This window comes from Mastigoproctus giganteus, chromosome 12 (assembly GCF_048544385.1).
Source record: "Mastigoproctus giganteus isolate SK-2022 chromosome 12, ASM4854438v1, whole genome shotgun sequence".
Taxonomy (NCBI): Eukaryota; Metazoa; Arthropoda; class Arachnida; order Uropygi; family Thelyphonidae; genus Mastigoproctus; species Mastigoproctus giganteus.
In genome coordinates, this window is record NC_143586.1 from 4,080,439 (window position 1) to 4,108,425 (window position 27,987).

The 27,987-nt window shown below is 39.1% G+C and overlaps 1 protein-coding gene across 1 annotated transcript in view; it reads left to right on the forward strand.

The window, feature by feature from the left end:
* LOC150076641 (VPS35 endosomal protein-sorting factor-like) overlaps window positions 1–27,987 on the forward strand; it is a 370,416-nt gene that overhangs the window by 44,099 nt on the left and 298,330 nt on the right. The window contains exon 5 of the mRNA XM_090386682.1: window positions 12,846–12,919. Coding sequence (XP_090242808.1) covers window positions 12,846–12,919 — 74 coding nt within the window. The remainder of the gene's footprint in view (window positions 1–12,845; window positions 12,920–27,987) is intronic.

The window sequence follows — 27,987 nt, forward strand, 5'->3', positions numbered from 1 at the left end:
TGACACTGTTGCGCATGGAAGACTACTGTACAAATTGGAGCAGAATGGTATTAAGGGTAAGTTGCTACAATGGATAAAAGGATGGTTAAGTGGGAGAAGACAGAGGGTGGTAATCAATGGGTGCTGCTCTTCGTGGACTAATGTTATTAGTGGAGTCCCACAGGGTTCGGTGTTGGGTCCACTGTTGTTTTGTATATTTATCAATGATATTGATGAAGGTATATCAGGCTTAATGTCGAAGTTTGCAGATGACACGAAGGTTGGCAGGGTTGTTAATGACAGTAATGGCAGTGTGCTACTGCAACAGGATCTAGATAATTTGGGCAGATGGGCTAAGAAGTGTTAACTGAAGTTTAACCTTGACAAATGCAAAGTACTGCATATGGGTAGAAGTAACCCCAGAGAAACGTACCAACTGTGTGGTACTACACTTAAGGTGGTAGAAAATGAAAAAGACCTGGGAGTAATTGTGCAGTCAGATATGAAGTTTTCTGAGCAATGTAGACAGGCTGCTAGGGCAGGTCATGGAGTTTTGTCAATGATATATAGGAATTTTGCTAGCAGGGAAAAGGAGGTGATTGTCCCTCTGTATAAGGCAATGGTCAGGCCACGCCTTGAGTACTGCGTACAGGTCTGGAGGCCTCATTTTAGGAAGGATGTAGATTTGCTTGAGCGTGTACAGAGAAGAGCAACACGATTGGTGAGGGGAATGAAGGGATCCTCTTACCAAGAGAGGCTTAAGTTCTGCAAATTGCAGTGGCTGGAGACTAGGCACCTGCGCGGTGATCTGATTGAGGTCTATAAGGCCTTGAATGGGTTAAGCACGCTGAATTCTGATGGGATCCTCCCACTTGTTCAGAATACGAACCTACGGGGACATAAGTTCAAATTAAGAAAGAATAGATGTAGAATAGATGTGCGGAAATTTGCCTTTAGCCAGCGGGTGGTTAATTGCTGGAACAAACTTCCATCTGTCGTTGTGGAAGTTGATAGATTAAATAAATTTAAGGAGGAACTGGACAGGCATTTGGAGGGAATGGTGTGATTTTATTTTTTTTTTTTTTGGTTGATGCTGCATAAGCTCCTACACTTGCTTTCTTGCATCAAGTGCCACTACTACTACTACCAAACCCTGGGGAATTCCACTAATAACATTTGTCCACGGAGACAGCGCCCATTGATTACCACTCAACCACCCCTTTATCCATTGTAGCAGCAAGCAGCTTACCCTTGATGCCATACCTCTCCAATTTGTAAAGCAGTCTTCCATGCGCAACAGTTTCAAAAGCTTTCCTGAAATCCAAGTATATGATATCAAAATTAATTTTGGCATTCAGTTCCTTTGTGACCACATCATAGTAACCAATCAAATTGGTCAGACAAGACCTCCCTTTGACAAACCCATGCTGTGTCTTGTCTAGATGATCCTGCAGTGCTTCTTTAACCAGCGATTCCATTTTTTTCCCCAAACACCAGTTAACCTAACAGGTTAGTAGTTATTTGTGTCACCTTTTGAACCTCCTTTGTGAATTGGTGATACATTTGCACACCTCCAGTCCATGGGGCCCTTCCCTTTGCTGCCTCCTTTAATATAACTGGATAGATCCTGTCCACCCCAGGTGCCTTTCTTATGTTTAACTTCAACAATTTCTCCCCCACTATGCTCTGAGTTATTACAAAATCATGTAGCTCCCTGTTAGCGTTTGATAAACTTCTGGCACTCCCCTCATTGAATAATTCCTTATGTGTGAATGTAGATGCAAAATACTCAATCAGTTTATCAGCTACCTGAGCATGATCATCAATAGTCAACCCATCTATGTTAATTGGTACAATCTGATTCATCCCTTTCCTTCTAGAGTTTACATAAGTAAAGAACTCCTTGCTGTTTTTCTGTGCATCCTTTGCCAAAGATTTCTCTTAATCTGCCTAACTTCCTTTGTGACTTGATTATGACTAGATTTTGTAAAGCAGTCTTTCATAGGCTTCTGTGTCGCCTGATACTTTATATGCATCCCATACATTCTTCTTCTTCTCTGCTACTAGCCTCATTAATTCATCTGACATCCATTTAGGCCTAAACCTTGAATAGTATTTCTTAGTTGGAATGAAAAGCCTAGTAGCCTCCAAAATTAAGTCCCTAAAGTCCCTTGATCCCACTGTACAGAATTTAAAAACTGTCTGAGACCTCTGTAGTCTCCTTTGCGAAAGCAAAAGCCCTTCCCTTCAGCCTTGATGGTAGTTACATCTTTAAATTATCCCCACATCAATACATTGTGATCACTGTCGCCCAGTGGTTCCTTTATCTGCAGATTCTTAATGCATTAAGTATCACTATTGATAATCAGATCAAGAGTATTACTCCCTTTGGTCCGGTGCCTTCATAGCCAGGTGGGAAGGAGCAGCAGTGCGTAGCACACGCTCCTTGATTAGACCGGGGTTCGAGCCCATGACCACCAAATTCGGAGGATGCGGAAAGGTCAGGGAATGACCACCGCATATCCCCGGAGAAATATGACCTTAGTTGCTAATGGTCCTAAAAACGAAATAACAACAACTCTTTAGTTGCCTCTTGAACATATTGCTGTAGAAAGTAGTTATCCAATAAATCCACAAAAGTCTTGCTAGTGTGCAAGTGACCAACCCACAAGTTCCAGTCAATATCTGGGAAGTTAAAATCTCCCATTATAAGGCATTCTGATTTACTGGCCCCCTCTATTTCCCTGCACAATTGTTCAATATACTCAATACTCATCAGATTCATTAGACCTATAACTGACACACACACACACACACACACACACACACCACACACACACACACACACACACACACACACATTTTTCTTTTCTCAGTGCTTATTTCACACACCAAACAGACTCAACACTGCATTGTCCACCAGCATCAATTGGATGCAGTTTCCTTAGATTTTGTGTTTCTTAACTAACAGCATAACCCCTCCTCCCTTCCTATACACATTGTACTCCCCAAATTCCAACTCTGCACTGCCTATATCTGTGTGACACCATGTCTCTGATATCCCAACAATATCTGCCTTTGATGTCTTGACTAGCACTTCAAGCTCATCAAATTTATTAACTATACCCCGAGCATTGGTCTACATGCAAGTATTCATGCACCTATTCCTGCTCCTAGCCACCCTAACACAGCCCCCACCCTAACACATAGTGGAACAAGTATTTACTTGTTCCACTATGACTCCCAGCAGTCCTGGAAATCTCCATTATCTTGCTTTCCAGTCTGCTGCCCATTCTAATAGAAGCAGTGCAAGAATCACTTTTGCCTCTGCCTGCGGCCACTTTTAACCTTTAATCTGTGTATCCCCCTATGCCAGCAGTTTTCCAACCCACCTAACACTGCCTCGATAGTATCAGCAAATATTCTTGCACCCTTTCTATTTAAGTGTATTCCACCCATGTAGAAGCAGTCTCTCCTGTCAACAAGCACAGACCAGGCTGAAAAAATTGTTCCCCTTGAGCCTTGCACAATCTCTCCAGGGGCCCATCATATACTCCCTCCTATCGTGTCTCGGCAGAATTGCAGACACTTTCACATTCAACCCTAATTCGTGATTTTTTTTTGTCAGGGAGGGGAATGCCAGAGGTGTATTAAACTCTGGCAGTAAGCTAGATAATCTGGTAATAACTGAGAGTAAAGTGGAGGAGAAATTGTTGAATGTAAACATAAGAAAGGCACCTGGGATGGATGGAATCTATCCAGTTATATTAAAGGAGGCGGCAAAGGAAGTAAGGAAATCCTTAGCCATAATTATGAGAGCTTCCCTGAACTCAGGGGAGGTACCCATGGACTGCATATGTGCAAATGTGACTTCAATTCACAAATGGATCAAAGAGCAACGCAAGTAATTACAGACCTGTTAGTTTAACTTCTGTTCCGGGGAACTTAATGGAGGCACTGGTTAAAGAAGCATTGCAGGATCATCTAGACAAGACTTCAGTTATAGCTCGGACACAGCATGGATTTGTTAATGGGAAGTCTTGTCTGACCAATTTGATTTGATACTATGATGTAGTCACAAAGGAACTGGATACAAAGAATAACTTTGATATCATATATTTGGATCTTAGAAAGGCCTTTTATACTGTTGCACATGAAAGACTGCTGCACAAATTGGAGCAGTGGTGGATTGAAGGCAAATTCCTGCTATGGATAAAGGGATGTTTGAGTGGGAGAAGAGAGAGTGGTAATCAATAGACACTCCTCTTCATGGACAAATGATATTAGTGGAGTCCATCAGGGTTCAATGGAACTAACACTGAACCCTGGTGGAGTCCATCAGGGTTCAGTGTTAGTTCCAGTTGGCAGTGTTAGTCCTGCCAAGGTTGGCAGGGTTGTTAATGACACTAATGACAGTACGCTGCTGCAACAGGATCTAGAAAAGTTGAGCATATGAGCTGAGAGGTGGCAAATGAAGTTTAACATTGACAAATGTAAAGTACTACATATGGGAAGCAGTAACCCCAGAGTAACGTATCAACTCTGTGGTACTACACTGACAGTGGTAGAGAATGAAAAAGACCTGGGGGTAATTGTGCATGCAGATATGACATTTTCTGAGCAGTGCAGTGGTTGCTCATGGTGTCTTGTCTATGATATACAAGAATTTTTCTTGCTGGGGTAAGGAGGTAATTATCCTTTTCTATAAGGCAATGGTCAGGCCACATCTTGAGTACTGTACACAACTCTGGAGGCTTCATTTTAAGAAGGATGTAGAGTAGTTTGAATGAGTACAGAGAAGAGCAACAAGATTAGTGAATGGAACAAATTGTTGTTCTTACAAAGAAAGGCTTAAGTTTTACAAATTACAGTGTCTATAGACTAGGCACCTGTGAGGTGATTTGATTGAGGTGTATAAAGCCTTGAATGGTTTGAGCATGCTCAATGCTGATGGGATTCTTCCTCTTACTCAGAATAATCGTCTGAGAGGGCATAAATTCAAATTGAGGAAAGATGGTTATAGGATAGATGTGCAGAAGTTTGCCTTTAGCCAGTGTGTGGTTGATTGCTGGAACAAACTTCCATCTGTCGTTGTAGAAGTTGATAACTTAAATGTATTCAAGGCTGAACTTGACAAACATTTGGAGCCAGTGGATGGGTCAAATAAGGTTTTTTTTTTTTTTTTTTTTTGGCTGATGATAAGCTTGATGCACATGATAATCACAACTAAAAACTGATTTTACCACAGTTGAACATGAAACTGATGGAACTGTTTCCCAAAGCAGATATCTCTGCCCTACAACAGCAAAAACACCAGATTAGCGTTAGCATTAGTAGAGGCATATGATGCAAGAAAGGAAGCTTATGCAGCATCAGCCAAAAAAAAAAAAAAAAACTTCCACTTCACCCCTCCGTTCATTCGAAATACCTGTCCAGGCGAGCCTTCAATTTATTTGGGAAGTTTCCGCACATCTATCCTACATTTGTCTTTCATCAATTTTATGCCCTCTCAGGTGATTATTCTGAGCAAGAGGAAGAATCCCATCAGCATTGAGCATGCTCAAACCATTCAAGGCTTTATACACTTTTATCAGATCATCTCGCCGGTGCCTAGTCTCCAGACGCTGTAATTTGCAAAACTTAAGCCTTTCTTTGTAAGAACAACCCTTTTTTCCATTGACTAATCTTGTTTCCCTTCTCGGTACTTGTTCCAGCAGCTCTACATCCTTCTTGAAATGAGGCCTCCAGACCTGTATACAGTACTCAAGGTGTGGCCTGACCATTGCCTTATACAAGGGAATAATCACTTCCTTATCCCTGCTAGAAAAATTCCTGTATATCATTGACAAGACACCATGAACTACTCTTGGAGCCTGTCTATACTGCTCAGAGAACTTCATATCTGCCTGCACAATTACCCCCAGGTCCTTTTCATTCTATACCACTGTCAGTGTAGTTCCACAGAGTTGATATGTTGCTCTGGGGTTGCTGTTTCCCATATGTAGTACTTTAGATTTGTCAATGTTAAACTTCATTTGCCACCTCTCAGCCCATCTGCTCAACTTTTCCAGATCCTGTTGCAGCAGCATAGCGTCAGTAGTGTCCTTAACAACCCTGCCAACCTTCGTATCATCTGCAAACTTGGACATTAAACTTGATATTAGCATTAGCATTAGCATTAGTAGAGGCATTTGATGCAAGAAAGCAAGCTTATGCAGCATCAGCCAAAAAAAAAAAAAAAAAAACCACTTCCACTTCACCCCTCTGTTCGTTCAAAATACCTGTCCAGCTGAGCCTTAAACTTATTTAGGCTATCAACCTCCACCACAAGGGATGGAAGTCTGTTCCACCAACCAACCACCCGCTGGCTAAAGGCAAATTTCCGCACGTCTATCCTACATCTGTCTTTCCTCAATTTGAATTTATGCCCTCTCAGGTGATTTTTCTGAGCTAGAGGAAGAATCCCATCAGCATTGAGCATGCTTAAACCATTCAAGGCTTTATACACCTCTATCAGATCACCTCGCTGGTGCCTAGTCTCCAGACACTGTAATTTGCAAAACTTAAGCCTTTCTTCGTAAGAGCACCCCTTTGTTCCATTCACTAATCTTGTTGCCCTTCTCTGTACTCGTTCCAGCAGCTCTACATCCTTCTTGAAATGAGGCCTCCAGACCTGTATACAGTACTCTAGGTGTGGCCTGACCATCGCCTTATACAATGGAATAATCACCTCCTTATCCCTGCTTGAAAAATTCCTGTATATCATTGACAATACTCCATGAGCTACTCTTGCAGCCTGTCTGCACTGCTCAGAGAACTTCATATCTGCCTGCACAACCACCCCCAAGTCCCTTTCATTCTCTACCACTGTCAGTGTTGTACCACAGAGTTGATACGTTGCTCTGGGGTTGCTGTTTCCCATGTGTAGTACTTTACATTTGTCAATGTTAAACTTCATTTGCCACCTCTCAGCCCATCTGCTCAACCTTTCCAGATCCTGTTGCAGCAGCACAGTGTCAGTAGTGTCCTTGACAACCCTGCCAACCTTTGTATCGTCTGCAAACTTGGACATTAAGCCCGATATACCATCATCAATATCATTTATAAATACAGAAAACAATAATGGACCCAACACTGAGCCCTGAGGGACTCCACTAATAACATCAGTCCACGATGAGCAGTGTCCATTGATTACCACTCTCTGTCTTCTCCCCCTCAACCACCCCTTTATCCATAGCAGCAATTTGCCTCCAATGTCACACTGCTCCAATTTGTGTAGCAGTCTTCCATGTGCAACAGTATCAAAAGCCTTTCTAAGATCCAAGTATATAATATCAAAGTTATTCCCTGCATCCAGTTCTTTTGTGACTGCATCATAGTATCCAATCAAGTTGGTCAGGCAAGACTTCCCCTTAACAAAACCATGCTGTGTCTGAGCTATAACTGAAGTCTTGTCTAAATGATCCTGCAGTGCTTCTTTAACCAGTGCCTCCATTAATTTTCCTGGAACAGAAGTTAAGCTCACAGGTCTATAATTACTTGTGTCAGCCTTTGATCCTCCTTTGTGAATTGGGGTCACATTTGCACATTTCCAGTCTATGGGTACCTCCCCTGAGTCCAAGGAAGCTTTCATAATTATGGCTAAGGGTTTGCTTACTTCCTTTGCTGTCTCCTTTAATATAACTGGATAGATCCCATCCCCCCGGGTGCCTTTCTTGTGTTTATCTTCAACAGTTTCTCCTCCACTTTACTCCCAGTTATTTCAAGATTCTGTAGCTTACTGCTAGAGTTGAATACACCTCTGGCATTCCCCTCGCTGAATAACTCCTCATGTGTGAATGTCGATGCAAAATATTCATTTAGTTTGTTAGCTACCTGAGCAGGATCATCAACACTTGACCCATCAATATCAAGTGGACCAATCTGATTCATCCCCTTCCTTCTAGAGTTTACATAAGTAAAGAACTCTTTGCTGTTTTTCTTTGCATCCCTTGCCAAGGATTTCTCGTAATCTGCCTTCGCCTGCCTAACCTCCTTTGTAACTTGGTTGCATATCAACTTGTATCTATCATAGGCTTCTGTGTCATGTGTTAATTTGTATGTATCCCATGCATTTTTCTTCTCTGCCATATGCCTCATTAGTTCATCTGACATCCATTTTGGCCTAAACCTTGAACAATATTTCTTAGTTGGTATGTAAAGCCTAGTAGCTTCCAAGATAAGTTCTTTGAATGCTTCCCATTTTGAATTTGCTGTTGGTAACATCATCAGTTGGTCCCACTGTATAGAATTTAAATACTGTCTCAGTCCATCGTAGTTGCCTTTACGGAAGCAATAACCCTTCCCTTTACCCCTAATGGTAGTTACCTCTTTGAGTAAATCCCACTTCAGCACACTGTGATCACTGCCACCTAGTGGTTCATTTATCTGCAGATTCTTAATGCATGAAGAATCACTGCTGATAATCAAATCAAGAGTATTACTCCCTCTAGTTGCCTCCCGAACATGCTGATGTAGAAAACAATCATCCAATAAATCCACAAAAGCCCTGCTAGCGTGTGAGTAACCAGTCCCCAAAATCCAGTCAATATCTGGGAAATTAAAATCTCCCATTATAAGACACTCTGATTTACTGGCCCACTCTATTTCCCTGTACAGTTCCTTATTATACTCATCAGAGTCATTAGGCCTATAGCACACTCCTACTCTCAATTTTGATCTCCCAATGTTTATGTCACACCAAACTGACTCAACACTGCACTGTCCAGCGATGTCGACTGGCTTCACTTCCTTGGTTTTTATGTGTTTCTTAACTAATAGCATAACACCTCCCCCCTTCCTATCTTGTCTATCCTTTCTGTAGACGTTGTACTCCCCAAATTGCAGTTCCGCATCCCTTATATCTGTGTGACACCATGTCTCTAATATCCCAACAATATCTGCCTTCGATGTTTTGAGCAATACCTCAAATTCATCAAATTTATTTACTAAACTCCTAGCATTGGTGTACACGCAAGTATACCTGCACCTGTTTCTATTCTTAGCTACCCTAACACAACCCATGTGTTTACTTGTGCCGCAATGGTTCCCAGCAGTCTCTGAAATACCATGCATCTTGTTTTTCAGGCTTCTGCTCATTCTAATAGAAGCAGTGCAAGAATCTCTTTCACCTCTGCCAGTGGCTACTGTCAATCTATTGGTCTTTGTCTCCCCCCAAGCTAGCAGTTTTCCGACCCACCTAACACTGCCTCGATAGCATCAGCAAATATTCTTGCACCCTTTCTATTTAAGTGTATCCCATCCCTGTAGAAGCAATCTCTCCTGTTAACAAGTACAGTCCAGGCTGAAAAAAATTCTACCCCTTGAGCCTTGCACAATCTTTCCAGGGCCGAATTGATCGACAAGGCTCTCATCATATACTCCCTCCTATCGTGTCTGGGCAGAATTGCAGACACTTTCAAATTCAACCCTAATTCTTGGCTTTTGTTCAACAGTGACCTGTACTTTTTAAGTAATTCTGCCGGTCTCCTACTCTTAATATTATTAGTGCCAACGTGTACAACTATATCACCTTTTGTGCCCTTAAAAGATGATATTCGCTCTACAACGTCATCAACCTTTGCCCCTGGCAGACATACCCTGGTCCTGTTCCACCTATCTTTTTTACAAAGCACTTTCCCCGTTTCCCTGACAATAGAGTCACCAACAACTACTAGTTCCTTCGGGACCAGCGCATTCTGCCTTGGGGGTTGTCTCTGTGTCACGCGATGCCCAAGTGCAAGCTCTGGCATTGATGTGGGCAGCTGAGAGCTTGATGGGCCCCTCAATTTAGTTTCTTCGAGGGCATCCACCCTGTCCTTCAAGCTCTCATATAGGCCCACAAGAACGCCGAGTTGTTGCCTGATATCGATACACTCCTTGCATCGCGCGCACACACAAAGACATCCCCCTTGGCAGTATCATGTCCCGTACCCGATTGCTCTGCAAACATCAAGCAAACAGTGCATTTTATAAGGCTGTGAGTCAGAGGACAACTGCCCCCCTCAGTTCTGCTCTGAGCCACAGCACTTCCATTAGCTTGAGCCTTTTGCTTTGCTGCTCTGGTCTGAGTCATGATTCTATTAATTTATTAATTAATTATGTTATTAATTATACTACGTTTGTAATCTAAGTCGTTATATGTATTTATTTAAACGTACAATTTAACTGCTAACGAAGTTCAACTAATGCTATCTAGTACGGTATATAACCTACGGTATATCTAGTATGGTATCACAATGGCGGGAAAATTACTAACGGTAGTTACGAACACGTGGAAACCCTTACCAATACTTTTACAAGGCCGAGTAAAGAATAAATACACCAAATTAATCAACAAATCACAAAATAATGTTATACTACTAAATTTAAATCAAAAGTTTTAGAAAAACAATAATTTCAAATCAATAAATAAGAAAAATCCACTTAGCTTTGAACACGACCGTCACTAGTAGCCTCGTCAGCAGACCTTGATGATATACCATCATCAATATTATTTATAAATACAGAAAACAATAATGGACCCAACACTGAACCCTGAGGGACTCCACTAATAACATTAGTCCACGATGAGCAGTGTCCATTGATTACCACTCTCTGTCTTCTCCCCCTCAACCACCCCTTTATCCATAGCAGCAATTTGCCTCCAATGCCACACTGCTCCAATTTGTGCAGCAGTCTTCCATGTGCAACAGTATCAAAAGCCTTTCAAAGATCCAAGTATATAATATCCAAGTTATTCCCTGCATCCAGTTCTTTTGTGACTGTATCATAGTATCCAATCATGTGCAATGTGTTGTTTTTAGGATACCAAAAACAAAACTAATATATTATGCATAATGAATGTGTAGCACCTATTAAGTTCTCTGCATTTATAATTCCAAGTAAACAATTTTTCACTCCAAAACATTTAAGCTTTTCTTGCATGTGCCCTGCTAATGCTAAAATCTCAAGTAAGAGCTTATTTATGTTTAGGTAAGTAGAAAAAAGAAAATTCAGATTTTTAATAATTAATTAGTGCCTTTAGTTTGACCAAGTTTTATTGGTTTTGAAATACAGTACAGCATTGAAAATCTGAAATGTCAATCATTTGAAATGTCAATAATCCGAACCAGTCTGCGTTTATTTTTTTTATGCTGGTGCCATAAAATAATTACAGTAAGCGCCGGTTATTGTGATCACATTTGCAAATTGAATTTTGATTCTATTAAATAGCAATTGTGATAAGCAAAAATCAGAGGAATATTATCCACATGCTATAAAAATGAAAATATAAAGCAAAATTTATACTTTTTTAAATTATCAATTACTAAAATTAAATGATATACTTATAATTAATTATTAAACATACAGTACAAACTAAACATAACATTTTGTAATATGATATTTCTGTTCACTGACATTTTTTGGTTGTAAATATTTAAAACAGTAAAAAAAGATGAGCGTTAATCACTAACAAAGAACTGGGCATGCAGATTTTGAAACATGATATGTGCAAGTGAGATACGGAGTAAAAAGTTTACGAAGTTTAGATATAGGAATGAAGAGATTCTGAACATTTACTGAGTTTTATTTACTGTACTGAAGTTATGGTCTTCTTCTTTTAAAAGGAAGCATAAATTTTTAACAATTAAATTAAAGGTTGGGATTTTATATAGATTTTCAAAGTACGAAAGCGGTTCTTCTTTAAAAATATTTTACGGGATTGAAAAAGTCAGCCCTGACAGATATTATAAACAACAAGGGAAAAAAATTTTAAAGTTTGCATCAAAACTTTATTCAGATGATGGTGCAAAAAAAAAAAAAAAAAAAAAGAAGAACCTTATGAGAACAGCTAATGACCCATCCCTCGAAGATGCTGTTTGTTGTTGTAGATGGGTTTGTGAGCATCAGCAACTAAGACCATATTGCTTCGTGCAATTTACAGACAGTGTATACTCTCTGTAAATTCTCTGGTTAATTTTCTTCTTTGTTGGATGAAAAACTAGAATTTCCAGGAGTAAAAACCATGCTGCCTTTGCCTCAGACCGATTAACTCAGGCACATTGTGAAAAAGGCTCATAAAAATTCCTCATGTCATCGATGGTCTCTAACTCAGGCCTTTTGCACCTGAGGTCGGGCGAATGGTGATTCTACCAACTGTGCTACCCATGAAAGCCACGTACATGCAACAAACTGAATTCTGTCCAACTCAAATACTCTTGTTGAAAAGAGTGAGAGATCTGGCAGCAAAGAAACAAAGTTCGAAAATGGTGCAGCAAAAAATAAGTAATTATTTTCGTTAACGGCCTATACATATGTGTTATTCTGGCTGAAAGTTCCATTTGTTTTGTTACCTATGAATAAAAATATGTAAGTACAACTTTGTGTTTTTATTTCTAAACTTCCTAAACCTTTTTTTTTTTTTTTTTTTTCAGTCTCCAGAACAGAATTTTTGGTAAGTTCGAAAATCCAAAAAAATCAGAATTCCGAACTACCCCTGGTCCTAATTAGTTCGGGTTATCGATGCTCTACTGTAAATACATCCAGCTATGATTCTACTTTGAATATGAAAATAGATTTTGTTGCTGCCAGCCAAAATCTTATACCATCTCTGAAAAGTAACCAAGATTTCATTAAGTTTTTTGACACAGGTGAAGGTTTTTTAACACTGAGATGAACCAGTACCCATGTACCCGCTGACAGGTTGATATTTTCATTACCTATTATTATTGTAGTTTTTTGTATTTTACATAATTAACTTGAGTTGAGTGTTTATGACTTTGACAACCATATAAGAATAGTCATTTACTTTAAAGTATTAAAATTTTGTTTATATAATATTCCAGTTATAGTAAAAACTCAAAGTTCAGTGACTGACAAAATGAAAAACAGACTTGAACAACTAGATCACTTTGAAGAGGTATGTGCTTTTATTTATCTCTGTTAGGCACTTTTATTTATCTCTGTTTAGATTTCCATTTTTTATGCATAGTATGAATCAGAGCTGTACTACTCAATATGTTCTACGTTGATAATAATATTAGTAAAATAATAAGAGGAGTTTACCTCAATATAGTGCATAGAACACTTCCGTATGATACCCTCCAGAAATTAAAACGGAAAAAACGAAAAAATCGACAACTTACCGGTACATTAGAGTAAAATATAAATAATTAAATAATCAATTTAACACAATTCAAATCAATTTAAAACAATTAAAAATCAAATTAACACAATTAAAAAATCTAATGAAAATATTCAAAACGATTTTCCTTCCTGAAGCTGACAACTCTTTTCAACCGTATGTCGTGATCACAGGAATGAAAATTACCGAATCGGGTTAAACCTGATACTTTAATAGAGATTATTTGTCTTCGCGCATGCGCGTAAAGGTCCACGCATCGGAGATCAAATATTTTACTAATTTTTTATGCATAGAATCTTTCTAAAAAGTTGCTCTATTTTAACTACATATAAATTGAAACGTATAGTGTATTAGTGTGTTTTTTGTGCCTCTGAATTTTGCAAGTTTAAAAGAATGCGCTGCCTGTGTAATGTCATGAATGTAGTACTCAGCTGTATAGTGCATACACAAAATAATGTGTTCTTAGTGATTATTTATCTACTACTGCTAGTGTTATTCAAATTCTGGATGAATTTTGAGTTAAATTAAAGTGAAAGAAGGCTCCAAGATCTGCCTGCAAACTTTAGTAGTATTAGCATTAATATTGCAGTTGATGCAAGGAATCATGCTTATACAGAATCAGTGAAAAAGTAAAAAAAAAAATATTACTCACATCACATATCCATCTCCTCTTAATAATTTGTCTAATGTTCTCTCAATCATTGAAATGATTGCATCCATTGTCAGTTGAAACTGTTGAAACTGTTTTGATAAAATTCAGGTGCAGTGGTCTCTTGATAGTAGTGATGAAGACAGGAGAATTAAGTTCTGTGGTCTATTTGAAATTTTTGCCGGATAATCCTGCATTTAGTTTTCAGACTAAGTGCATTTCATCTGAATGGCTGCATTAATATGCAGAACAGTTAATGCTAATGAATCTGATGAGTATAATGAGAATTGTAGAGAAATACAGTAGGCCAGTAAATCAGAATGTCTTATAATGGGGGATTTTAACTTTCCAGATATTGACTGAAACTTGTGAGTTGGTCACTCACACACTAGCAAGGCTTTTGTGGATTTATTGGATGATCGTTTTCTACAGCAGCATGTTCAGGGAGCAACCAGAGGGAGTAATACTCTTTATCTAATTATCAGCAGTGATTATTCATGCATTAAGAATTTGCAGATAGAGGAACCACTGGGTGACTGTGGTCACAATGTACTGATGTGGGAATTACTTAAAAATGTAACTACCATCAAGGCTAAAGTGAAGGGCTTTTGCTTTCATAAAGGTGACTACAGAGGTCTCAAACAGTTTTTAAATCCTTTACTGTGGGATCAACTGATGATTTTACCAATGTTGAATTCTAAATGGGAAGCCTTCATGGACTTAATTTTGGATCCTACTAAGTTTTTTATTCCAACTAAGAAATATTGTTTAGGCCTAAATGGATTAAGTTTAGGCCTAAATGGATGTCAGATCCATTTAGGCCTAAACAGATGAATTTTGCAGATGAATTAATGAGGCTCGTGGAAGAGAAGAAGGATGTATGGGATGCATATAAAGTATCAGGTGACACGGAAGCCTATGGCAGGTATAAACTAGTCTGTAATCAAGTCACAAAAGAGATTAAGTAAGCAAAGGCAGATTATCAGAAATCTTTGGCAAAGGATGTGAAGAAAAACAATAAAGAGTTCTTTACTTATGGAAACTCTAGAAGTAAAGGGATGAATCAGATTGGACCACTTAACATAAATGGGTTGACTTTTGATGATCATCATAGGTGCCTCCGTAGCCAGTTGGGAAGGAGCAGCAGTGCGTAGCACACGCTTCTTGATTAGACCGAGGTTCGAGCCCGTCACCACCAAATACGGAGGATGCGGAAAGGTCAGGGAATGACCACCGCATATTCCCGGAGCAATATGGCCTTAGTTGCTAATGCTCCTAAAAACCACATAACAAACAAACAAACAATTGATGATCATGCTCAGGTAGCTGTAAACTGAATGAGTGTTTTGCATCTACATTCACACATGAGGAGTTATTCAATGAGGGCAGTGGTAGAAGTTTATCAAACTCTAACAGGGAGCAAAGTGATTTTGTAATAACAATTTCTCCTCCACTTTGTTATTACAAAGTGGAGGAGAAATTGTTGAAATTAAACATAAGAAAGGCACCTGTTGTGGACGGGATCTATCTAGTTATATTAAAAGAGGCAGCACAGGAAGTAGACAAACCCTTAGTCATAATTATGAGAGCTTCCTTGGACTCAGGGGAGGCCCCCATGGACTGGAGGTGTGAATGTATCACCAATTCACAAAGGGGGGTTCAAAAGGTGACACAAGTAACTACAGACCTGTTAGTTTAATTTGTGTTCCAGGGAAAATAATGTAATCACTGGTTAAAGAAGCATTGCAGGATCATCTACACAAGGCTGCAGTAATAGTTAAGACACAGAATGGGTTTGTTGAAGGGAGGTCTTGTCTGACCAATTTGATTGGATACTATGATGTGGTCACAATGGAATTGAATCCCAGAAATAATTTTGATATCACATACTTGGATTTCAGGAAAGCTTTTGATACTGCTGCACATGGAAGACTGCTGTACAAATTGGAGAGGTATGGCATTAAGGATAAGTTGCTACAGTGGATAAAGGGATGGTTCAGTGGGAGACGACAGAGTATGGTAATCAATGGACACTACTCTTCGTGGACAAATGTTATTAGTGGAATTCCCCAGGGTTCGGTGTTGGGCCCATTGTTGTTTTGTAAATTTATCAATGATATTGATGAAGGTATATCAGGTTTAATATCCAAGTTTGCAGATGATGCAAAGGTTGGCAGGTTTGTTAAAGCCAGTAAAGACAGTATGCTACTCCAACTGGATCTAGATAAGTTGGGAAAATGGCCTGAGAAGTAGCAACTGAAGTTTAACATTGACAAATGCAAAGTATTTGCATTTGTCAATGTTAAACTTCAGTGTTACTGTTGAATGTTACTGCTTACAATGTTAAACTTCAATGTTACTGCTACCCATATGCAGTGGGTTACTGCTACCCACTGCATATGGATAGCAGTAACCGAAGAGAAACGTAACAACTACACTCAAGGAAGTGGAAAGTGAAAAAGACCTGGGGATAATTGTGCCGTGAAATGTGAAGTTACCTGAGCAGTGCAGACGGGCAGCCAAGGCAGGTCTTGGAGTCTTGAAAATGATATATAGGAATTTTGCTAGCAGGGACAGGGAGGTGATTATCCCGTTATACACGGCAATGGTCAGGCCACACCTAGAGTACTGTGTACAGGTCTGGAAGCCTCATTTTAGGAAGGATGTAGAGTTGCTAGAACGAGTAAAAAAGAAGTTCTGCAAATTGCAGTGCCCGGAGAGTAAGCACCTGCGAGGTGATCTGATTGAGGTGTATAAGGCTTTGAATGGGTTGAGCAAGGTGAATGCTGATGGTATTCTTCGTTTTGCTCAGACTAAGAACCTGTGGGGCCACCGTTTCAAATTGAGGAAAGATAGTTGTAGAATAGATGTGCGGAAATTTGCCTTTAGCCAGCAGGTAGTTGATTGGTGGAACAGGCTTCCATCTTTTGTTGTGGAAGCTAATAGCCTAAATAAATTTAAGGCTGAGCTGGACAGGCATTTTTAACAAATGGAGGGGTGAAATGGGAAGTTTTTTTTTAGTTTTTTTTTGACTGATGCTGCATAAGCTTGCTTTCTTGCATCATATGCACAATTATCCCCAGGTCTTTTTCACTTTCCACTTCCCTGAGTGCAGTACCACACAGTTGGTACGCTTCTCTTTGGTTAAATCTACCCATATGCAGTACTTTGCATTTGTCAATGTTAAACTTCAGTTGCCACTTCTCAGCCCATTTTCCCAACTTATCTAGATCCAATTGGAGTAGCATACTGTCTTTACTGTTGTTAACAACCCTGCCGACCTTTGTATCATCTGCAAACTTGGACATTAATACTTATATACCTTCATCAATATCATTGAGGAATACACAAAACAACAATGGGCCCAACATCGAACCCTGGGGAACTCCACTAATAACATTTGCTCATGTAGAGCTGTATCCATTGATTACCACTCTCTGTCGTCTCCCACTCAACCATCCCTTTATCCATTGTAGCAACTTAGCCTTAATGCCATACCTCTCAAATTTCTACAACAGTCTTTCATGTGCAACAGAATCAAAAGCTTTCCTGAAATCCAAGTATATGATATCAAAATTATTTTTGACATTCAGTTCCTTTGTGACCACATTATAGTATCCAATCAAATTGGTTAGACAAGACCTCCCTTTAACAAACCCATTCTGTTTATTAACTATTACTGCAGCCTTGTGTAGATGTTCCTGCAATGCTTCTTTAACCAGTGATTACATTACATTATTTTCCCTGGAACACAAGTTAAACTAACAGGTCTATAGTTACTTGTGTCACCTCTTGAACCTCCTTTGTGAATTGGTGATACATTTGCACACCTCCACTCTATGGGAACCACCCCCTGAGTCAAGGAAGCTCTCATAATCATGGCTAACGGTTTGCTTACTTTCTTTGCTGCCTCCTTTAATATAACTGGATAAATCCCGTACACTCCAGCTACCTGAGCATGATCATCAATAATCAACCCATCTATGTTAAGTGGCCCAATCTGATTCATCCCTTTCCTTCTAGAGTTTACATAAGTAAAGAACTCTTTGCATCCTTTGCCAAGGATTTCTCGTAATCTGCCTTCGCCTGCCCAACCTCCTTTGTGACTTAATTACAGACTAGTTTATATCTGTCTTAGGCTTCTGTATCACCTGATACTTTATATGCATTCCATACATTTTTCTTCTCTGCTACACGCCTCACTAGTTTATCTGACATCCACTTAGGCCTAAACCTTGAATAGTATTCCTTAGTTGGAATGAAAAGCCTAGTAACCTCCGAAATTAAATATCTGAAGGTTTCCCATTTAGAATTCAACTTTGTTAACATCATAAGTTGATCCCACTGTACACAATTTAAAAAGTCTGAGACCTCTGTAGTAGTCACCGTTACAAAAGCAAAAACCCTTCCCTTTAGCCCTGATGGTAGTTACATCTTTAAGTAATTCCCACATCAGTACATTGTGATCATTGTCACCCAGTGGTTCCTTTATCTGCAAATTCTTAATGCATGAATAATCACTGCTGATAATCAGATCAAGAGTATTACTCCCTCTGGTTGCCTCTCGAACATTTTGATGTGGAAAACAGTCTTCCAAGAAATCCACAAAAGTCTTGCTAGTGTGCGAATGACCAATCCACAAGTTCCAATCAATATCTGAAAAGTTAAAGTCCCCCATTATAAAACATTCTGATTTACTGACCCGCTATTTCTCTGCACAATTGCTCATTATACTTATCAGATTCATTAGGGCTATAACACACGCACGCTCTCATTTTTCCTTTCCCAGTGCTTATTTTACACCAAACTGACAACATTGCATTGTCCACTAACATCAATTGGATGCACTTCCTTAGATTTTGTGTGTTTCTTAACTAACAGCATAACCCCTTCTCCCTTCCTGTCCTGTCTATCCTGTCATAAAGCCATTTATAATCATAACATTAAAGCATGGCAAGATTTGGTTTTTAATATTGGGAATACTGATCTCTGGGGGCTTCTGCTTAAGCTAACCATTGATAAACCAAATTTAAATAATGCAATAAGTGGGTGGTTGATGCTGACAGATTGGAGGCTCTATTTGTCAGATTGGAGACTTTATTTTTGGCCAGGAATTTAGATTTTCCACATCAATTTGGTCTTAAAAGGAAAAGCTCGACAGAGGATGCAATACATGATCTTGTTAATTATAGTATAAACTCTAATTGCAAATATATCTTGTTTCTCTTCATTGAGTTTGAGGGTGCCTTTGATACTATTTGCCATGAGAATGTGTTGGCCTTTTTGAGGGCACTACAGTGCCTGGATTTATTATATAGAATAATTAGAGGTTATTTAAATGGGAGGAGAATTATTGTTAGGACACCACATTCTGAATTTGAACAAGATATTAACATTGGGTTGCTCACAGGGATCGGTGTGAGGACCAGTCTTCTGGAATCTGGTACTTAATATGTGGCTGCATGATGATACACTTGTTTGTTATAAAACCGCATATGCAAATGATTTGGTGTTGTGTGCATGGAAAATCAAGGCGAGACATCAAGGGTAAAATTAAGATGGTTGTGGATAGTCTGACCAGTTGTCATACAGATAATAAACTTAGTATATATTTTACTAAGACAGTTATGATTTTGACTAAAGGGAAACTTGGTTACAATAGGCCTCCTCATGTACTTATTAATAATAAGCAGATACCTTTGTTCTCTAAGGTCAAGCACCTTGGTATAATTATAATGATAATATGTCGTTTGTGGTACATCTTGAATATCTGAGTGGCAAGGTTAAAAACTTTTCTGCAACTATTTAAGGATTACTAGAAAGGACTGGAGGCTCAGTAAAAGGGTTATATTATTAGGTTATATTCTTACCTATAGTATCATATGCTGCTTCTGTCTGGTTTAAGAGAATTAATGTAATTAAATTTAGGAATAAGATTAACTCAATTCAGAGATCCATGTTGCTAAATATTAAAAGTATGTAAAACCGTCTCTACACATGCAATGCAGGTAATTGCTGGTACCCTTCCATTAGTTTTATATAGCATTTAGGGCATTCAGCTATGTTTTGAGAAAGGGAATTCAGATTTCATTTTTGGGTATTACTAATGACGTTTTGGTAGATAGGAAAATTGAGGAAAAGAATATATGGTTAAAGTTAAATGAAATATGGCAGAACCGTTGGAGCACAAGTAATACTGGATATGTTACTAAGCTATTTATTCCCAAAGTAAGTTTTAATATGGGTAAGAAGACTAAGTGGTTTTACACAACTATGGAAGTGTGTTATTTGCTAATGGGATATAGCTCATTAAAATCTAAACTATGTGATATAGGTCTGGAAACAGATCCCTTGTGCTCCTGTAGGTTCAGCGAGACTTCGGATCATGTTTTGTATGGTTGCCCAATTTATGAAGAATTTAGAAGTAAATTAAGAGCTAGCATGCATACATTGAATAGGGGAACTGAAACAATGGTTGATTAATAAAAAATATTTTAAACTATTACAAGAATTTTGTAGGAGTGTATTCCTTAAAAGGAAGCAGCTATTTTGTTTAGTGCAGATTAGGTTTGTAGTATGACTGAATGACTTTTTTTTTTTTTCTTGTGTCAGTTAAGTATTACTGATGTGGGATTGTGCTTTGCGAGTATTCTTTCTTTAGTGGGCCCGTAAAGGGAAATTTTTTTTTTGTTTTGCTTTGTTTGCTGGCATCAGTAAAATTTACTGATGCAGGAAAATTGAGGAAAAGAATATATGGTTAAAGTTAAATGAAATATGGCAGAACCGTTGGAGCACAAGTAATACTGGATATGTTACTAAGCTATTTATTCCCAAAGTAAGTTTTAATATGGGTAAGAAGACTAAGTGGTTTTACACAACTATGGAAGTGTGTTATTTGCTAATGGGATATAGCTCATTAAAATCTAAACTATGTGATATAGGTCTGGAAACAGATCCCTTGTGCTCCTGTAGGTTCAGCGAGACTTCGGATCATGTTTTGTATGGTTGCCCAATTTATGAAGAATTTAGAAGTAAATTTAAGAGCTAGCATGCATACATTGAATAGGGGAACTGAAACAATGGTTGATTAATAAAAAATATTTTAAACTATTACAAGAATTTTGTAGGAGTGTATTCCTTAAAAGGAAGCAGCTATTTTGTTTAGTGCAGATTAGGTTTGTAGTATGACTGAATTACTTTTTTTTTTTTTTCTTGTGTCAGTTAAGTATTACTGATGTGGGATTGTGCTTTGCGAGTATTCTTTCTTTAGTGGGCCCGTAAAGGGAAATTTTTTTTTTGTTTTGCTTTGTTTGCTGGCATCAGTAAAATTTACTGATGCAGGAAAATTGAGGAAAAGAATATATGGTTAAAGTTAAATGAAATATGGCAGAACCGTTGGAGCACAAGTAATACTGGATATGTTACTAAGCTATTTATTCCCAAAGTAAGTTTTAATATGGGTAAGAAGACTAAGTGGTTTTACACAACTATGGAAGTGTGTTATTTGCTAATGGGATATAGCTCATTAAAATCTAAACTATGTGATATAGGTCTGGAAACAGATCCCTTGTGCTCCTGTAGGTTCAGCGAGACTTCGGATCATGTTTTGTATGGTTGCCCAATTTATGAAGAATTTAGAAGTAAATTAAGAGCTAGCATGCATACATTGAATAGGGGAACTGAAACAATGGTTGATTAATAAAAAATATTTTAAACTATTACAAGAATTTTGTAGGAGTGTATTCCTTAAAAGGAAGCAGCTATTTTGTTTAGTGCAGATTAGGTTTGTAGTATGACTGAATGACTTTTTTTTTTTTTTCTTGTGTCAGTTAAGTATTACTGATGTGGGATTGTGCTTTGCGAGTATTCTTTCTTTAGTGGGCCCGTAAAGGGAAATTTTTTTTTGTTTTGCTTTGTTTGCTGGCATCAGTAAAATTTACTGATGCAGGATTGTTTCCTGCAGGCTGGTTGAAGAGAGAATATATATATATTTTTTTATTTAGTTTTTTTTTTTTTTTCCCCAGGGTGGATTTTTTTTTTGCTGACTCCTAGGATTTGGGCAGCCTAGAAGCAGGAGATGCTGGCACCCATCAGACTTTCACTGCTACTGGTGAATGCGGGATTTTTGTGTTATTTACACAGACAGTATAGCAGACCTTATCCCAGCTGCACGTTCCGGAGACAGATACTGGGACATGGTTGCCCTAGTGGTGCTTGCTCCTTGGTGGCTAAGTGGTCTGCTTACTATTTTTTGGATGTTCTACTTGGATACATGAATATAGGTGGAGATGGACATTAGGCTGGGAGCCACCAGAGACAGTTATACATAAACTGAACTGAAACTGAACTGTACACATTGTACTCCCCATATTCAAATTCTGCATCCCTTATGTCTGAGTGACTCTGCTTGTCTGATGTCCCATTGTCTGTATTTGATGACTTGGCCAGTGCTGCACAATGCTCTGCACACTTAGCCATATGGGGTTCCACAGCAGGCAACCCAAGAACACCCTCTCCTCATCTACTGATAATTGTTGGCAGTGAATGCTGTATTATTAACAACACACTAGTTGGACACTGGAGAACCTGAAACAAGTGCAATGGTTGGATGAGTCCAAATACCTTGTGCAACATGCCAACGAACACCTTCGTGCATGGTGCAGTCAACATTAGTCCATGTGCCGCCACCAGGCAGGTGATGCTGGTTGCTTAATATGGAGCTTGGTTAGCTGGGTAGAGCTAGAACCCCTGGTGCATATGGACCAAGTTTCACTGGTGAGGTTTATTGGCAGCTCTTAGGAAACCATGTTGCATTTTTTTAACTGGAGAGAAGCAGTATATTCCAAGATTATAATGCACCAGGTCATCACGCCCACACTGTGCATGAGGGAGTTTGTGGAACACAGTGAAGTTATCACCCACCTTGATTGGCCTCCAAATTTGCTTGACCTAAGTCCAATTGAACACTTGTGGGATGTCTTGGAATGAGAAATGAGTTGTAATCTATTCCTGGACACAGCTGTCAATTATTCCAACACTGGGGAAAGCATTGCAAGCAGCATAACTGCCCACAAGGCTTTCACATTCCCTTCAGACATCTTCAGGCATCTAGTGGAGTCAATGCCTAGGCAAATAATAGCTGTTATCTATGTGAACGGTGATCCAACACAGTATTAGGTACTAGTCATAATTCAGTGATCACTGAGTATATATATATACAGTAATACCCCGAAGTTACGCGATAGGTGGGTCCGACGAAAATCGCGTAAGTCGAATTCGCGTAAGTCGGGGTACAACTTTGCATATAAATACATATAAATTTTGCTTAATTGGGACCAAGGACTAACAAAAACACTAGTTTAGAAGAAAAATATTAATAAAATTGCAGTTCTTTATACATATTAATACAAAATATGTATTAAAAAAGCAAATGACTTACGTAAAAAAGTTATTTCGATGTCGATGGCTTCATAAAATCTAACAAATTCGTCTGACGACACAGCGCCTTCTTTTTTTCACGCAGAATTTCGTCGTAGCAAGCTAATAATTTTTTTATTCCTTGCTTTGTAGCTATAACGCGTTCTTCGTTGGAGTCTATGTTTTCTAAAATTTTTAAGCCCTTTACAATTGAGCCCTTTTCAATTTTCAACCTGTCAAGTTTGCAATTGTCATGTGCTTTTCGCCGTTGCTTCATTTAGGCCTGTAGCACGTGCAATATCACATTGTCTTTCATTTCACTCAAAGCGTTTCACAATTTCATATTTTTTCTCTATCGACAGAGGCGGACTGGCCATAAGCCTTACCGGGGAAACCCCGGTGGGCCAGTGTGATTTTGGCCATAAACCATAGTATGAGGCCACTATAAATTTTCCCGGGTAAGAATTTTTGATGCAGTCCGCCTCTGTTTATCGATAATTGCTTTTCTTTTTCTCTCTGAATCTGCAGTGTCTTCACCAGGACCCTTCCTTTTCACACCTTTTAATTAAGTATTTTACTCATTTTTAGGGAATAAAGCACAATTACAAAACGAGGAGGCACGCTTGATACGCATAAACAAAGCTGCGCGCATGTAGCAACTGAATAAACAACACCATAAAGGCACAGATACACTATTAACACCTCACATTTCTAGGGGTTACTACCATAAAACAATAAAAATCCAGTTGCGTTTCTGCTAGTGAAATCTGTTATAAACTGGTAGTAAACTCGATCTAATTGCATTTGCGATTATACCGATAGCTGGAATTGTGTTGGTTTTTACGTTATTATGGTGAAATGTGTTTCCTCTTCACTGATATTAAAAACATAAAAGCAGCAAAGTTGAATTTTGTTCATCTTTCGCTCTCATTCTCCGCCGTCGCACCGTATATCGATAACATATGAAAAACGACCTTGAACATAGTGGGCGGCAGCGTTGCCAAACGAAAAAAAATCAATAACCGCGTAACTCCGAGTTCGCGTAAGTCGGGGTAGCGTAAGTCGGGGTATTACTGTATATATCATCATCATCAACATCAGCTGTTTTCAACCCACTGCAGGATGAAGGCATCTCCAACAACTTTCCAGTTTTTTCTGTTTTGTGCAATGGCCATCCATTTACTACCCATGAACTCGTGAATTTTATCTGTTCATCTGTATCTGTTTTGTTGTCTTGATATATATATATATATATATATATATACTAGGTGACAGTAGGTGATACTACCACTACCAAGTGGTAAATGACTCTCATCAACCGGTGCAATACCACCACTTTGCTTATTGGAGGCTTAAAGTGGTGTAACCCATGTTTAGTCTCTAGAGCTAAGTTCCGGTCAGCCCTTCCCTATCTCTTGCATAATGAGAGGTTATGATGAACATCGTGGCGAGATCCAATATTCCTTATATTTCGAGGGTACAACTCTAAAACGGTGTTCGCAGGCCGGCCGCTAGTTAGTACACTGGACCGAACCTATTGGTAACTCTCCAGGAGGCTTCTGGATCAGCTAGTGAATAATCTTGCTACCTCTACTCTACTCTGCCAGATAGTGACTGGAGGGAGTCCGAGTAGTGTGTATGCTGGGAGCATTGTCGACATAATGTCGACAATGCTCCCCGCATACACACTATGTCAAGGCCACATTATGTCGAGGATCTGGGTATATCCTTACCATATGTACGCCATATCCAAAAATTTCATTACTTCATACAGCATGTCCCACTCACTTTTTCTTACTATTGAATACACCATGAATTGTAAAACTAATAAAGCAAACTTATCTGTGAAAAGATCTAAACTCCCAAACACTTCCTAATTCATTTCACAAATATACGTGGTCTCAATGTCCATTTCCACTTGCAGTCTGCCAAACCCCATGTACTTTTTCTGACAGAACCTCAGTTATCGGTTGATTCAACTACTACTCATCTCAGATGTCCAAATTATTCGCTGTATGATTCCTTTCGCCTCGAAGGTGGTACTTGTGCATATGTCCATTCTGATATTCCATGTCAGAGATTTGGCAATTTGGAATCTCCTCTCTTTGATCTTCTCTGGCTTAAAATCTCTCTACCTCATTATGTCAAATTCATCTGTTGTCTCTACCGTTCTCCCAATTCCACTAATCACTTCGAGCTCTTTGACTTCCTCTCTTTGCAACTTGACTTTCTCCAGTCCAACTTTCCTAACAGTGAGGTAATTTTCCTTGGTGATTTTAATGTTCGCAACTCCAGCTGGCTTCCGTTTTCTAGTCACACTGACCCAGCTGGTTGAGATGCTGAGGCTTTTGCAATTACTAATGATCTTGCACAGATTGTTCATTTACCTACAAGAATACCAGACAATCCTAATCATACTTGGGTGGAGACAAAGACGAATAGATTAACAGTAGCCACTGGCAGAGGTGAAAGAGATTCTTGCACTGCTTCTATTGGAATGAGCAGAAGCCTGAAAAACAAGATGCAGGATATTTCAGAGACTGCCGGGAGTCATTGCGGTACAAGTAAACACATGGGTTGCGTTAGGGTAGCTAAGAATAGAAATAGGTGCATGTATACTTGCGTGTACACCAATGCTAGGAGTTTAGTAAATAAATTTGATGAATTTGAGGTATTGCTCAAAACATCAAAGGCAGATATTGTTGGGATATCAGAGACGTGGTGTCACACAGATATAATGAATGCAGAACTGGAATTTGGGGAGTACAACATCTACAGAAAGGATAGACTGGATAGGAAGGGAGGAGGGGTTATGCTATTAGTTAAGAAATACATAAAATCCAAGGAAGTGAAGCCAGTGAAGTGAAGACATCGCTGGACAGTGCAGTGTCGAGTCAGTTTTGTGTGACATGAGCATTGGGAGATCAAAATTGAGAGTAGGAGTGTGCTATAGGCCTAATGACTCTGATGAGTATAATAAGAAACTGTACAGGGAAATAGAGTGGGCCAGTAAATCAGAGAGTCTTACAATGGGAGATTTTAATTTCCCAGATATTGACTGGAATTTGTGGGTTGGTCACTCACACACTAGCAAGGCTTTTATGGATTTATTGGATGATTGTTTTCTACATCAGTATGTTCGGGAGGCAACTAGAGGGAGGAATGCTCTTGATTTGATTATCAGCAGTGATTCTTCATGCATTAAGAATCTGCAGATAAACGAACCACTAGGTGGCAGTGATCACAGTGTGCTGAAGTGGGATTTACTCAAAGAGGTAACTACCATTAGGGGTAAAGGGAAGGGTTATTGCTTTCGTAAAGGTGACTACGATGGACTGAGACAGTATTTAAATTCTATACAGTGGGACCAACTGATGATGATACCAACAGCAAATGCAAAATGGGAAGCATTCAAAGAACTTATCTTGGAAGCTACTAGGCTTTACATACCAACTAAGAAATATTGTTCAAGGTTTAGGCCTAAATGGATGTCAGATGAACTGATGAGGCATACGGCAGAGAAGAAACATGCATGGGATACATACAAATTAACACATAACACAGAAGCCTATGATAAATACAAGTTGATCTGTAACCAAGTTACAAAGGAGGTTAGGCAGGCGAAGGCAGATTACGAGAAATCTTTGGCAAGGGATGCAACGAAAAACAGCAAAGAGTTCTTTACTTATGTAAACTCTAGAAGGAAGGGGATGAATCAGATTGGTCCACTTGATATCGATGGGTCAACTGTTGATGATCCTGCTCAGGTAGCTAACAAACTAAATGAATATTTTGCATCCACATTCACACATGAGGAGTTATTTAGCGAGGGGAAAGCCAGAGGTGTATTCAACTCTAGCAGTAAGCTAGAGAATCTTGTAATACCTGAGAGTAAAGTGGAGGAGAAATTGTTGAAGATAAACACAAGAAAGGCACCCGGGGTGGATGGGATCTCTCCAGTTATATTAAAGGAGGCAGCAAAGGAAGTAAGCAAACCCTTAGCCATAATTATGAGAGCTTCCTTGGTCTCAGGGGAGGTACCCACAGACTGGAGATGTGCAAATGTGACCCCAATTCACAAAGGAGGATCAAAGGCAGACACAAGTAATTATAGACCTGTGAATTTAACTTCTGTTCCAGGAAAATTAATGGAGGCACTAGTTAAAGAAGCACTGCAGGATCATTTAGACAAGACTTCAGTTATAGCTCGGACACAGCATGGTTTTGTTAAGGGGAAGTCTTACCTGACCAATTTGATTGGATACTATGATGCAGTCACAAAGGAACTGGATGCAGGGAATAACTTTGATATTATATACTTGGATCTTAGAAAGGCTTTTGATACTGTTGCACATGGAAGACTGCTGCACAAATTGGAGCAGTGTGACATTGGAGGCAAATTGCTGCTGTGGATAAAGGAGTGGCTGAGGGGGAGAAGACAGAGAGTGGTAATCAATGGACACTGCTCCTTGTGGACTAATGTTATTAGTGGAGTCCCTCAGGGCTCAGTGTTGGGTCCATTATTGTTTTCTGTATTTATAAATGATATTGATGATGGTATATCAAGCTTAATGTCGAAGTTTGCAGACGATACAAAGGTAGGCAGGGTTGTCAAGGGCACTACTGACACTATGCTGCTTCAACAGGTTCTGGAAAGGTTGAGCAGATGGGCCGAGAGGTGGTAAATGAAGTTTAACATTGACAAATGTAAAGTACTACACATGGGAAACAGCAACCCCAGAGCAACGTATCAACTCTGTGGTACTACACTGACAGT